Source organism: Triticum urartu, chromosome 3 (assembly GCF_003073215.2).
Source record: "Triticum urartu cultivar G1812 chromosome 3, Tu2.1, whole genome shotgun sequence".
In the NCBI taxonomy this organism is placed as follows: domain Eukaryota; kingdom Viridiplantae; phylum Streptophyta; class Magnoliopsida; order Poales; family Poaceae; genus Triticum; species Triticum urartu.
In genome coordinates this window covers 43,250,865-43,265,456 of record NC_053024.1, presented here as the reverse complement: position 1 = coordinate 43,265,456, position 14,592 = coordinate 43,250,865, and the positions used below count along the sequence as shown (strand labels likewise).

The following is a 14,592-nucleotide window of genomic DNA, read 5'->3' as shown; positions in this document are numbered from 1 at the left end:
TTTCGGCATTCTTCTTGTTTATTCTTGACCGTTCCTTAGCTAATTCTGAATCCTTGAATTTCACGAAATCGTCCCAATGAGCACTTTGATTCTCTAGTGTTCCCTCGAATACCGGAGTCTTCCTTCTTCCCTTGACGTACTTGTCTCATTCATGATTCTTGTGGTTCTTGAATGCAACCGCCATCTTCCTAAGAGCAGCGTTCTTGACTTTCTGCACATCTGCTTCTGTGAAATGATCTGGTAGGGTGAAATGTTCCATGAGAGTATCCCAAAGCAGACTTTTTTGTCTGTCATCGACAAAAGTAAGATTTGGACGTGGCTTTGCTGGCTCTCTCCATTCTTGAAGGGAGATCGGGAGTTGGTCCTTCACAAGAACTCCGCACTGACGAACGAACTTGTCCGCAATCTTCTTAGGCGCTAATGGTTCGCCATTAGGTTTGATTGCCTCGATATTATACTTTACGCCCTCCTTCAACTTTTTGTTCGGGCCTCGTTTCGTCCTGTTGCCTGAAGATTTGCTCGATCTGGATGGCTGAAAGAAGAAAGATCGATTCGTTAATATATCTTCAACTCATTTAAAACATGTGATGATCACCAGATGCCTGCTTATATAAATATATATACCTCGCCGGTCTTTGTTGTTTCAGGATCAACATGTTCTTCGTCATTGTCATAATCGTAGTTCATGACTTCATCCATTCGGTCGTCGCGATCGAATATCATATCACCCTCTCTGGTGTTGTTTAGAAATTCGGAGCCGTCATAATCTTCTTCATTCTGATCATCATCTGGCCCGCGTATGATATCAAACATGCTCTGTTCTCCCTCTCTGTCGGTATTGTCCGCCATAGCTTTTATTTAACTAATCCAAAAGAAATATAAAACAATTTAGTATTCAAATTACATCGTCTCGAATAATAGATATAATCTCGAATACATCGTCTCGAATAATAGATATAATCTCGAATACATCGTCTCGAATAATAGATATAATCTCGAATACATCGTCTCGAATAATAGATATAATATCGAATACATCACTGGCTAGGTAGCTAATAAAGATCGAATACTACAGAAGTATCTAGGACACTCGCGGTTCCTGCGGCGGGGGCGGTGGACACCCAAAGAGAAGGAACCCTCACAGGATCATAGCTGAAGTGAGATCCCTGAAGAAACTGCCAGGTATTGGAGAACCTGCCGCCCTCTAACGCAACCATGTAGCGATGGACGTGCTCGTCCTCCTCCCTGACACGGCGATGTACCACCTCCGGCGGGGCCGGCTCCCTCCGCATCGAAACTAGCCCACGCGAACGCCACCAAACGAGATCAGGGTCGACGACGGGACCCGGGGCCGGGTTCCTCATCAAGCGGCGCGTCCCTCCAGGCAGCACCTCGCAGTGCCAGCCCGGCGGAGCCCAGTCCCGGACATGGGTCAGCCGGACGTCGTCGCGGACGTGTCGACGGCGAGGATGCGGGCCGGGCATTGTCGAGAACAAATATTAGCTATATGCCCGCAAAAAGTAACATTTTTTTAATGATTGGATTTTGATAACTAAAATTTCTAACATTTCTAACAATGCTATATATAACTAACATTTCTATAAAATTTCTAATATTTCTATAACTAAAAAACAGAAAAAAAATTATAACATTTCTATATATATAACTAACATTTGTATAACATTTTTTAATATTTCTAGAACTAAAAAAAAGAAAAATTTCTAACTTTTTTATAACTATTTCTATAAATAAAAAACAGAAAAATTTCTAACAATTCTAACTTTTTTATAACTATTTCTATAACTAAAAAACAGAAAAATTTCTAACAATTCTAATTATTCTAACAATTCTAACATTTCTAACAATTCTAACAATTCTAACTATTCTAACAATTCTAACATTTCTAACTATTCTAACAATTCTAACATTTCTAACTATTTCTAAAAAATAGAAAAATTTCTAACAATTTCTAAAAAACAGAAAAATTTCTAACTATTTGTATAACTAAAAAACAAAAAATGTATGTGTGTGTGTGCGCTCACCGGCGAGGCGAGAGGCGACGGGGGCGGCGACGGGGGGCGGCGACGGGGACATCGACGGGCGCGGCGACGACGGGGACAGGGACGGGGCGGCGACGACGGGGACGGGGACGGGGACGTACGGGCCGGGGCGGCGACGACGACAGGGACGTACGGGGCGGCGACGACGGGGACGGGGACGACGCGGGACGGGCCGGGACGGGGCGGCGGTGACGACGGGGATGACGGGGACGGGGACGACGGGGCGGCGACGAGGGCGGGGCGGCGACGGGGGTGGCGACGAGGGATATGGAGACGTACGGGGGCGGCGGGCGGCGGTGCAGAGGAGAAGAAGCAGATAAGAAACTGAAATTTTCGTAAGTGTTGTTTATATAGGAGGGGCCTTTAGTACCGGTTGGAGCCACCAACCGGTACTAAAGGCCTGTTTTGGCCAGGCCAAGCGGCGGGAAGGCACCCCCTTTAGTACCGGTTGGTGGCACCAACCGGTACTAAAGGGGGTCCTTTAGTACCGGTTGGAGCCACCAACCGGTACTAAAGGGGGTGCGCTGGCGCAGGTGCGGTGCGGCAAGTTTAGTCCCACCTCGCTAGCCGAGGGGCGTCCACACTTGTTTATAAACCCCCGTGCGGTAGCTCTCTCGAGCTCCTCTCCAAAGCAGGCCTACTGGCCCTATGTCATCTGTGCTGCCCTGTGGGCCTACAGGGCCTTTGCGGGCCTGCGCCCTGGCCCAACAACAGGTTGGGTTTCTAGTCGTATGCAGGCTGCTCTGGCCTAGTAGGCAGGCTTATTTTTGCTTTATTTATTTTTGAGTTTTTTTGTGTGTATTTAGAGTTTCTTTGTGAATATTTTTGCTTTACGTACAAAAAATTACAAACTTTTTGTTAGTGTCCATAGTTTTCAAATTTGAATAGTTTAAATTTTGAATTATTTGAAATTAGTGTGAATCACTAGTTTGTGAATAACTTAACTTTAAAAATCAGTAAAGGCATGAAAGAATTTGTTTGCACATAAAATTTCTTCGTGTTTCAAATGCCAAAACACATAACTACCCTAAATATTATAGAGATTCCCTTTTGGGTGTGAAACACAGAAGAAAGTGATGATAGTGAAGCCGATCACATCCCAGATCTTTGGGTGTGAAACTTTTTCTTCCCGTGTGTCCCTTTGCGCCGTAACCATGGAAAATTTTCATCATTTAACGGGATGCTCGGGTCAATATTCACTGTAAATGGAGCAATTTCATCAAACTTTTCATAATCTTCTAACTTGTCTATCTTGTCATCCACTCCCATGATGTTTCTCTTCCCAGAAAGAACTATGTTCCGCTTTGGCTCATCGTACGATGCATTCGCTTCCTTATCTTTTCTTTTTCTTGGCTTGGTAGACATGTCCTTCACATAGAAAACCTGTGCCACATCATTGGCTAGGACGAATGGTTCGTCTGCATACGCAAGATTGTTGAGATCCACTGTTGTCATTCCGTACTGCGGGTCTTCCGTTACCCCGCCTCGTGTCATATTGACCCATTTGCACCGAAACAAAGGGACCTTCAAACTACGTCGATAGTCAAGTTCCCATATGTCATGTATATAACCATAATATGTTTCCTTTCCCGTCTTGGTTTCTGCATCAAAGCGGACACCACTGTTTTGGTTGGTACTCTTCTTATCTTGGGCGATCGTGTAAAATGTATTACCATTTATCTCGTACCCTTTGAAAGTCATTATATTCGAAGATGGTAACTGGGACAACAAGTATAGGTCATCTTCAATAGAGGTGTCATGCATGGTACGTGTCTGCAACCAGCTGGCGAAACTCCTGGTTTGTTCACGTGTAATCCAGTCATTAGACCGCTCCGGGTGTTTGGAGCGTAGCAAATTCTTGTGTTCATCCATATACGGAGCCACCAAGGTGGAATTCTGTAGAACTGTGTAGTGTGCTTCAGTGAGAGAATGTCCGTCCATACATATTATTTGTTCCCCTCCTAGCGTGCCTTTTCCATCCAGTCTACCCTTATGCCGCGATTCAGGAACACCAATCGGCTTAAGGTCAGGAATAAAGTCAATACAAAACTCAATGACCTCCTCATTTTCATGGCCCTTAAAGATGCTTCCTTCTGGCCTAGCACGGTTATGAACATATTTCTTTAAGACTCCCATGAACCTCTCAAAAGGGAACATATTGTGTAGAAATACAGGACCCAAAACGTTAATCTCTTCGCATAGGTGAACTAGGACGTGCGTCATGATGTTGAAGAAGGATGGTGGGAACACCAACTCGAAACTGACAAGACATTGCACCAAATCATTCTCTAACCTTGGTATGATTTCTGGATCGATTACCTTCTGAGAGATTGCATTGAGAAATGCACATAGCTTCACAATGGCTAATCGAACGTTTTCCGGTAGAAGCCCCCTCAATGCAACCGGAAGCAGTTGCGTCATAATCACGTAGCAGTCATGAGACTTTAGGTTCTGGAACTTTTTCTTTGCCATGTTTATTATTCCCTTTATATTCGACGAGAAGCCAGACGGTACCTTAATACTGAGCAGGCATTCAAAGAAGATTTCCTTCTCTTCTTTGGTAAGAGCGTAGCTTGCATGACCCTGATGTATGCCGTCTTTTCCGTGCATACGTTGCTGGTCCTCCCGTGCCTCAGGTGTATCTTTTGTCTTCCCATACACGCCCAAAAAGCCAAGTAGGGTCACACAAAGATTCTTCGTCACGTGCATCACGTCGATTGCGGAGCGGACCTCTAGGTCTTTCCAATAGGGCAGGTCCCAAAATATAGATTTCTTCTTCCACATGGGTGCGCGTCTGTCAGCGTCATTCGGAACAGGTTGTCCACCAGGACCCTTTCCAAAGACCACCTTCAAATCCTTGACCATATCATGTACATCAGCACCAGTATGGTGGCGAGGCTTCGTCCGGTGATCCGCCTCACCTTTGAAATGCTTGCCTTTCTTTCTTACGGGATGCCTGCTCGGAAGAAATCGATGATGTTCCAGGTACACATTCTTCTTACAATTAGCCAAATATATACTGTTGGTATCGTTCAAACAGTGCGTGAATGCGCGGTATCCCTTGTTTGTCTGTCCTGAAAGGTTACTGAGAGCAGGCCAATCATTGATGGTCACGAACAGCAACGCCTTTAGGTCAAATTCTTCCCCCATGTGCTCATCCCATGCACGTACACCTGTTCCATTCCACAGTTGTAAGAGTTCTTCAACTAATGGCCTTAGGTACACATCAATGTCGTTGTCGGGTTGCTTAGGGCCTTGGATGAGCACTGGCATCATAATGAACTTCCGCTTCATGCACAACCAAGGAGGAAGGTTATACAAATATAGAGTCACAGGCCAGGTGCTATGGTTGCTGCTCTGCTCCCCAAAAGGATTAATGCCATCTGCGCTTAGACCAAACCATACGCTCCTTGCGTCATCTGCAAACTCCTTCCCGTACTTTCTTTTGATTTTTCTCCACTGCGACCCGTCAGCGGGTACTCTCAACTTTTCGTCTTTCTTACGGTCTTCTCTGTGCCATCGCATCGCCTTGGCATGCTCTTTGTTTTGGAACAAACGTTTCAACCGTGGTATTATAGGAGCATACCACATCACCTAGGCAGGAATCTTCTTCCTGGGGCGCTCGCCCTCGACATCACCAGGGTCATCGCGGCTGATCTTATAGCGCAATGCACCACATACCGGGCAAGCGTTCAAATCCTCGTACTCACCGTGGTAGAGGATGCAATCATTAGGGCATGCATGTATCTTCTGCACCTCTAACCCTAGAGGGCAGACAGCCTTCTTTGCTTCGTACGTACTCTCGGGTAATTCGTTGTCCTTTGGAAGCATATCCTTTATCATTACCAGCAACTTTCCAAATCCCTTGTCAGATACACCATTCTCTGCCTTCCATTGCAGCAATTCCAGTGTGGTGCCCAGCTTTTTCTTGTCACCTACGCAATTTGGGTACAACAATTTTTTGTGATCCTCTAACATGCGCTGCAACTTCTTCTTCTCCAAATCACTTGCGCAGTTTTTCTTTGCATCGGCAATGGCCCGACCTAGATCATCAACGGGCTCATCTGATGCCTCTTCTTCAGCTTCTTCCCGCATTGCCGGCTCAGCTTCTTCCCGCATTACCGGCTCAACTTTTTCCCCCATTGTTGTATCATCGTATTCAGGGAACCCATGGCCAGGATAGCTGTCGTCGTCCTCTTCTTCTTCATTGTCTTTCATCATAACCCCTCTTTCTCCGTGCTTGGTCCAAACATTATAGTGGGGCATGAAACCGGACTTAAACAGGTGGACGTGAATGGTTCTTGACGTAGAGTAATTGTGACCATTCTTACAGCCAGCACATGGACAAGGCATAAAACCATCCGCCCGCTTGTTTGCCTCAGCCGCAAGCAGAAAAGTATGCACGTCCTCAACGAACTGGGGAGAGCATCGGTCATCGTACATCCATTGCCGGCTCATCTTCATTACACAACACCGAATAGACCAAATTAATACAAGTTCATACATAAAGTTCATACAACACTTAAATGCAACAAACAAATAACTCTCTAGCTAAAGAATTTAAATGCAACAACAAATGCGATCAAGATCGCAACTAAGGTAACAATGGATCCAACAGCATAATGATACCAAGCCTCACTATCGATGGCATATTTTCTAATCTTTCTCATCTTCAAGCGCATTTTCTCCATCTTGATCTTGTGATCATCGACGACATCGGCAACATGCAACTCCAATTCCATCTTCTCCCCCTCAATTCTTTTCAATTTTTCTTTCAAGTACTCGTTTTCTCTTTCAACTAAATTTAACCTTTCGACAATAGGGTCGGTTGGAATTTCCGGTTCACATACCTCCTAGAAAAAATTTCTATGTCAACTTGATGGGCATAATTTGTCATAAACACGAAATGCAACTAGTTTTAAAAGAGAATATATATACCACATCCGAATCATAACGAGGACGAGGGCCGACGGGGACGGATATCAAAACCATGGCACTATATGTATAACAAACAACGTACGGGTAAGATAATTATACGAGTAACTATATATCCAAATCACACAAACATCAATTTTTATATAAAATTTCATGAACAAGAGGCTCACCACAAGGTGGTGCCGGCGACGGGACGGTGCGGGCGATCGACGGTGGTTACGACGGAGATTTAGAAGGCACTAAGTAAACCACACCTACATATGCAAACTAAGTGTTATTTTTGACCTCAAATTGCATATAAATCAAATACTAGCACATATATATATATATATCCTCCCAAATTACTAAACTCAAAAATCAATCACTATATAAAGCATTGCACGAGCTAATCTAGCAATGAGAGATGAAAGGACAAAGTTGCTAACCTTTGTGATGATTTGAATGGATGGGGGCCCTCAAATCTTGACAAATTTTGGGCAAAATGTGTGATGAGCTTGAGAGGAAGAGGGGAAGAACAGAGAGGAGAGGGGAAAGGGGAAGAACAGAGCGAGCTCGGGTGGACGAAGGGTCTATGTAGGACGACCTTTAGTACCGGTTCGTGCCAAGAATCGGTACTAAAGGGGCTGGAGGGGCCCCAGTCTGACAACATCCTGCCACCACTCTCATTAGTACCGGTTCGTGCGATCCTGCCACCACTCTCATTAGTACCGGTTCGTGGCACGAACCGGTGCTAAAGGTTCGCCACGAACCGGTACTAATGAAAGCGGCCCGGCTAGCCGTTGGAACCGGCACTAATGTATACATTAGTGCCGGCTCAAATACAAACCGGCACTAATGTGCTTCACGTTTGACCCTTTTTCTACTAGTGGTGCCTCCCTCCCAAGTCTCCACGCAACTCGAGCAGCTGCTGGCAAGCGAGAATGGCTCGGATGTGGCCTTCCTAGTTGAGCAGAGCGAGATCCGCGCGCACAAGCTTGTGATCGCCGCGCGGGCACCAGCCTTACACGAAGCGGTGGTGGCCACCAGCAACAAGGAGGATGATCACGCCACTGCTGCCGTGGTACGGGTCGACGACATGAAGGCTGCGGTGTTCAAGGCCGTGCTCCATTTTATCTACACCGACGAGCTTCTTCCTGGAGATGGCACTAGGTTGCTGGCTGGGGACATGCTCACGGCGGCGTGCCGGTTTGGGCTGACGAGAATGAAGGCCATGTGTGAGAACTTGTTGTGCGAGTCCTTGTCGAAAGATAACGTATTGGCCACTGTGAAGTTCGCGCGCCATCACCACATGATTTTGTGTTTGAAGGTCAAGACATAAACAAAGAGGCACATAACTTGGTTAAACTTTTCTAGTTCCTTAGAAACAGAGTGCCACTTGTGGCAGGGGTTTCCCATTACCCATTTGTTATGCCTTGTAAACCTAGTTATTGATTAATAAAAGAAGTTTTTCCACACACAAAAATTGATCAAACTTTATACATACTTGAAGAACATGCATATGTATTTATTTCAAAAAATGTCTTTTTTTTAACTTTTGAACATATTATTTTAAAGGCTCCATCGAGCCTATCCTTTGCAACGCCGCTCTCACTAGATGCTTGTTTTTCTTTTAAGATGAGCCCAGTAGATGCCGCAAACCTTATTTATCGCTTGCTGCGGCAAATTGTCACCAGAACGCACAGGCGAGCGCACCAGCGAGAGCAAGTGGGCCGCCCATTTAGGGTACACAGAGGCATTCCGGCTCATGTTTTAGTACCGGTTTGGGAACCTTCTAGAAGCATTCTAAACTGGTTTTTTTGTTTTCTGATTATTTCTTTATTGGGTTTTTTATTTTAATTTTGATTTTTTTCTGCTTCTTATTTTTATTTTACAAACAATAATTTGTAAATGTCCGCAAATTTTTAAAAAGTTAAAAAAATTGCAAACAAATCGTGATTTCAACCAATGTTCAGAATTTGGAAAATGCTCGAACAATTTTTAAATGGTTTATGATTTCAAAAAAATAAAAAACATGTTTTTAAAATTATTCACGAATTCAAAAAATATTTGCATTATAAAAAGTTCAACAAAATTAAAAAATAACCGTGTTTTCAAAAACGTCGGCAAATTTCAATAAATGAACGCAAGTATCAAAGAATATTTGTGATATAGGGCTCAACCCTCATCTCTTTTTTTTTTTGGAGACAACTCAACCCTTAGCTGAAGCTGAAGGGAGTGACAACTACATGTAAATACTTTGTAACATTCAGAAAGATCATTGGGTTCAGAACAATCTGTTTGAATGTATGTACACCTGACACGTCTGAACAATATGTCCATCATAGTCCGGCAGGGCTGCCGTCTTTCCTCGGGTCGCTCACCGCCGTCAGCATCCCGCGGAACACGTTCTCGCCGCCGCCGCCACTACCACCGGAGACCGGCGCCAGCAAGTCCTGCACGATCAACTGGCACACGGCCCCGGGCGACGTGCTCTCCAGCACGTGGCCCCTCCGCCGCAGAAACTCCATGGCCTCGGTGCTGAACTCGATCACCTCGCCGTCGGCCGTCGTGGCGTCCTCGTACCGCACCACGTTGGGCACCAGCTTGTGGTACACCCTGGGGCTCTGCACCGCCGCGAGGGGGCTCATCCCCACCACGAAGTGGTTCAGGAACACCTGCGTCACCGCCGTGATGATGTTGGTGCCCCCGCTCGCGCCCACCACGCCGGCCAGCTGCCCGTCCTTGAGGATGATCGCCGGCGTCATGGAGGAGAGCGGCCGCTTCCCCGGCGCGATGAAGTTGGCCGGCGCCGGCGGGAGCTTGTCCGGGGTCGGGTTGGACGACGGCACCGAGAAGTCGTCCATCTCGTTGTTGAGCACGATGCCCGTGGACGGCGACAGCACGTGCGCGCCGAAGTAGTAGTTCACCGTCGTCGTCATCGCCACCGCGTTCCGGTCGCCGTCCACCACGCACAGGTGGCTCGTGCCGTTGTCACGCAGCTGGCTCCATCTGATTGACCGACACACACGAAACCTTTCAATTACTCGGTGTGCAAACGAACGGTGCGTGCACAAATGTTGATGCATGATCGACAATGGCATCCATAAATAAAATTTTGTTCCAACGTACGTACGTACTTTGCGAGGTAGTAGGCGGGAGGGAAGGTGGTGTTGTCGGCGATCCTCCGCCGGATCTTGTCCGCGAACTCCGGCGACATCATCTCGGAGACGTTGCCGGCGACGTTGACGAAGCCGGGGTCCCCGAGGTCCATCCGCACGGCCAGCATGTGCTTCACCGCCTCGATCAGCCGGTGCACGCCGAGGAACCCCTTCAAGAACTCCGTCGACTTGTACCCACCCAACACGTTCAGCACCAACGACAGGCCGACGGTGCCGCTGGACGGAGGCGGCATGCCGAGGAAGGTGAACCCCATGGCGTCAGCTTCCATGGCCTTGCTCACCCCCACCCTGTACCCCTTCAGGTCCTCCGCCGTCACGATGCCCCCCGCCCGCCTCACGTCCTCCGCGAGCCTCTCCCCGACGGCGCCGCCATAGAACGCGGCGACCCCCTCCTCCGCAACGGCCTCCAGCACGTCCGCCAGCGCCGGGTTGCGGCAGAGCTCGCCGTCGCGCAGGAGCCGCCCGCCGGGCGCGAACACGGCGCGCAGGCCGGGGTCGGCCAGCACGTCGACCTCCTCGTCTTTCAGCGCATTGGCCACGTATGACACGATGGTGTAGCCGTCGCGCGCGAGCGCGATCGCCGGCGCGAAGAGGGACTTCCACGGCAGCCGGCCGTAGCGCGCCCACGCGGCGTGCAGGCCGGCGAGCTCCCCCGGCACGCCCATGGCGAGCGCGCCCTTGAACTTGGTCGTCGGGTCGGCGGCGTACATGGTCTGGCAACACACAATGCACATAGTTTCAGCCAACCATCCATCCATCCATCCGTGCAATTTTCTTTCTTGTCTAGTCTAACATGGCCGATCAAACCCTAATAATTTCAGCTAGCCATCCATCCATCCATGCATTGGCTTTCTTGTACAATTGGCAATGAGTTACACTGTTACAGAAACTAATTAGCATGGCTAATTTTGTGCGAAGAATCAACATGGCCAACTAATTAGCAATTACTACTTACATAATAAAGCGCAAATCAATGGAATTAACCACGAGCGACCGATCAATGCAAATTAGGTTAGCAGTGCAAAATCTGAACTGTTGTGACACGCACGTTCGCTCTCGTTCAACACACATGAACTACTCACCAAGGTGAGAGAAAATGATTAGCATAGATCTATATGAACCATGGTGGTGACACACGCATGCTACGCATTGCTTAAAATTTTTTCTCTTTCTTTCGACATGGGGTAGGTGGAGGTGGGTACCAGAAAGCAAAGGCCTCTCTTGATTTGTTTACTGTTACGGATAAGATGTGGAGTACCATTTGTATTGATCCGTGTGGCTATAAGGACTATCGCCGGGGAGAATCTCAGCCAAAAACAGAGATGAAAATGTTGTCAACTGGGTGAGCTAAGCTAAGGAGAATGCCTAATTAATCTAAATCATTGTACTAGCTAAATCAAATGCAAAATCTTCTTTTTGCAAAATAGTAATCCAAATCTTAATTGTTGTGAAGTACTCCCTTTTTACAACAATGTAAGACATTTTTGCAGTTCATCACATGGCACGCTACACATTGCTGAATTTCTTTTCTCTTTCTTTTGCGACATGGTAGGTGGGTTACAGATCGCAAAGGCTTCTCTTGATTTGTTTACTATTATGGATAAGATACCCCATAAGCCATAATATACAGTTTTTGTTGATCCGTCGCTCGTGGAGCACGAGATGATTCTAAGATCTCAGCCAAAAACAGATATGAAAATGTTGTCAACTGGATAGGCCAAGCACTACTACACCCACTACAGCTAAGGGGATGGCCTAATTAAAGCCAAATTTAGTTGTACAAACTGGGTAGCTAGGATGAGTGTGACGAGTAAAACTGTAAATGTTTTGCCATCCTTATGAAATTATTATTATTATTATTATTATTATTATTATTATTATTATTATTATTATTATTATTATTATCATCGCTGTAACTAGAGTAGGGCATTTTGAAGACCGAGCTCCATGAAGGCCTTAATTTAGAAAAAAAATCCAAATTTTCATTTTCAAAAAAATCTGAAAAATGCACATGTATTTAAAGATGTAATGTGTATGTGTGTAAAATTTCAGGATGAAATACCTTGAATTGTGAGCAGCAATAAAAACACAAATTGTGGACTTTGAAGATGAACAGTAAATATGCTAAAAAGCCACATATTCGTCTTCTTTGTGTAGCTCTCATTTTAACACATTTCAACCTTAAAATTTACACACACATCGTACATTCGTCTTTTTAAATTGATTAAGGCCTCCATCAAACTCGGTCTTCATTTGGCATTTTCGCTGTAACTAAACCTATTTTACATTCTTTGCTTCGACATAGTACTGGTAGATGCATAGTCCTTGTCGCCATAACAATTAAATCTGGATGCATATTGCTTGTCATATTCATTGAGCTACCACTCCATTGGTATAATCAAGAGCACAAGCTAGATGACACAGGTCGGTTCCTATTTCGTAAGCATGCGAGGCCCACCGTACAGCGACCTCAAGCGCGAGCACGACGGGCCCACCAGACAGCGACCTCCCGCGCAAACCATAGCGGCTGGCAAAGGGACCCACGGGCCATACGCACGAGCGGAACGAGCGAGCTAACGAACGCATGGGCGAAAAAATCTCGCTTTTCGCTGTCGTGCCGCTCTCACGAATGATTGCAACGTACAATAGTAATAGCAGCGTAAACGTACCGGCGTGGCCGCCGCCGGCGCGGTCTCGCGGGCGTCGAAGGCGACGGCGTCGCCGGAGGCCGCGTCCCTCACCACGATGAACGCGCCGCCGCCCAGGCCGCTCGACATCGGGTGCACCACGCCGAGGCACAGCGCCGCCGCCACGGCCGCGTCCACGGCGTGCCCGCCCGCGCGTAGCGCCGCGGCGCCCACCTCCGAGCACCGCCCATCGTCCGCGGCCACCGCGGCCACGCCGGACTCCACCTCGTGCCTGCTCTCCCGCGCGCCAGACACCCTCGAGCTCCGGCCCCGATCAGTGGCAGGCTCGACGCCCGAGCCCAGGAGCAGCAGGAGGACGCCGGCCAGGGCGAGCAGCGCCACGGCGATGCCCAGCGCGGCGCACGGACGGCGGACCCTGCGCCGCGGGGAGCTCGCGTCCGGCGAGACGCCGGCGCCGCCGAGCAGCGGGCTCTGCAGCGCGGCCATGGCCGGAGATTCCGTGGACGGCCAAGGGTGGGACGGAGCCAAGGAGGAGAGGATTCTTTGGGCGGTGAGAGCTCACGGTGCGTGCTGCCGTAGTGCTCTGTGTTCGCTGGCCTGAGATTTTTTATAGCTCCCTCCAACTGGCCAAAAAAGTCTCTACTTTTCACTGTTAGTTTTCTCGTTGTGAATATATCTATGACCCGAGACACGATCAGGGACCGAGTTTCACAATACAAAATGCAGAAGGGGAAGGGTAGACGTAATCGCAAGGATTCTTTCCAAACTAATCCAATTCGGCACTAAAAAAATTGCAACCTTTGCTTAATTGCTCCAGGGCACCGGTGTGGATTGCCCACACTTCTTATTTAGTGGAGTACTTTTTTAGCTCTCGTTGTGGACAGGGAAGCAGATAAGTGCGCGCCTCGGGAGATCCCGATCGGCCGCCGCCGCCGTCGCCTCCCCAGCGTCGCCTTCCCCTCGCCGCCGCCGGAGTGCGCCCGCCGGGCGAAGCCCGCGCGGCGCGGGCGGCGGCGGGGCATTCCCTCCTTCCTCTGGTCCTCGTGGCAGCGGCGCGGGCCGTCAGATCGGGGACAAGGGGCGCCTCGTCCGGCTGGTCTCCCGGAGGTGGGGATGGCTGGATCCGGCGGCGACTGGGCTAGGAGGAGGTGGCGCGGTGTGGCGGTGCTGGTGGCAGGGTTTCGGTCGAGGTCGTCTTCGATCTAGATCGGGATCTCCATCGGGGGCGTCGCACGACGGTGGGATCGGATCGGCGGAGGGCTCCGTTCTAGCCAACGGCGAGATCGGGACGCCGTGGCTTCCGGTGAAAATCGCGTCTGACTACGGTCATGGCGGACGATGGCGGCGTCTCGGACGTCGTTCCCTTCTCGAGGCATCGTCGTTGCAGGTCACGTCAACCTGATCGAAAGGTTCCGGGGGAAACCCTAGATCTGGATCTACCGGATCGGATGATGGCGACGTTTCGATGTCGTTCTCCCTCCTGGGGGCATCGTTTTGGAGCAAGTGTTGACTGGAGGGGACAAGAGGAGGAGCGGCGTGGCATCTGGCACGTCGACAACGGCGGGTCTCAGCGGCATGGAGCAGCGGGGGTCTCGCCGGTGGGCGTGTGATGATGGACGAGCGTAGGATAGTGGCGCCGTCTGGCGTCGTGGTGGCGTCGATGGCAGAGAGGCCTGGCACGGTTCATGCAACAGTACAGCTCTGAACATGGATTGATGGTACGTGGCTACGACGGCCTCATACCCGGCAGGGGGCCTGGTTGAAGAGCACGCCGGACTGGTGGGTGCCCAT

General features: G+C 48.7%; 1 protein-coding gene across 1 annotated transcript; it reads right to left on the bottom strand.

Annotated features, from left to right (window-relative positions):
- Window positions 1–9,217: 9,217 nt before the first annotated feature.
- Window positions 9,218–13,439, bottom strand: LOC125542669 (glutathione hydrolase 3-like). The gene is made up of 3 exons (XM_048705802.1): window positions 12,823–13,439; window positions 10,112–10,866; window positions 9,218–9,983 (listed from the first exon to the last, which is right to left on the bottom strand). Exons 1-3 carry the CDS (start codon window positions 13,285–13,287, stop codon window positions 9,314–9,316), a joined length of 1,890 nt encoding a protein of 629 aa, XP_048561759.1. The 5' UTR covers window positions 13,288–13,439; the 3' UTR covers window positions 9,218–9,313.
- Between the last annotated feature and the right edge of the window lie 1,153 nt (window positions 13,440–14,592).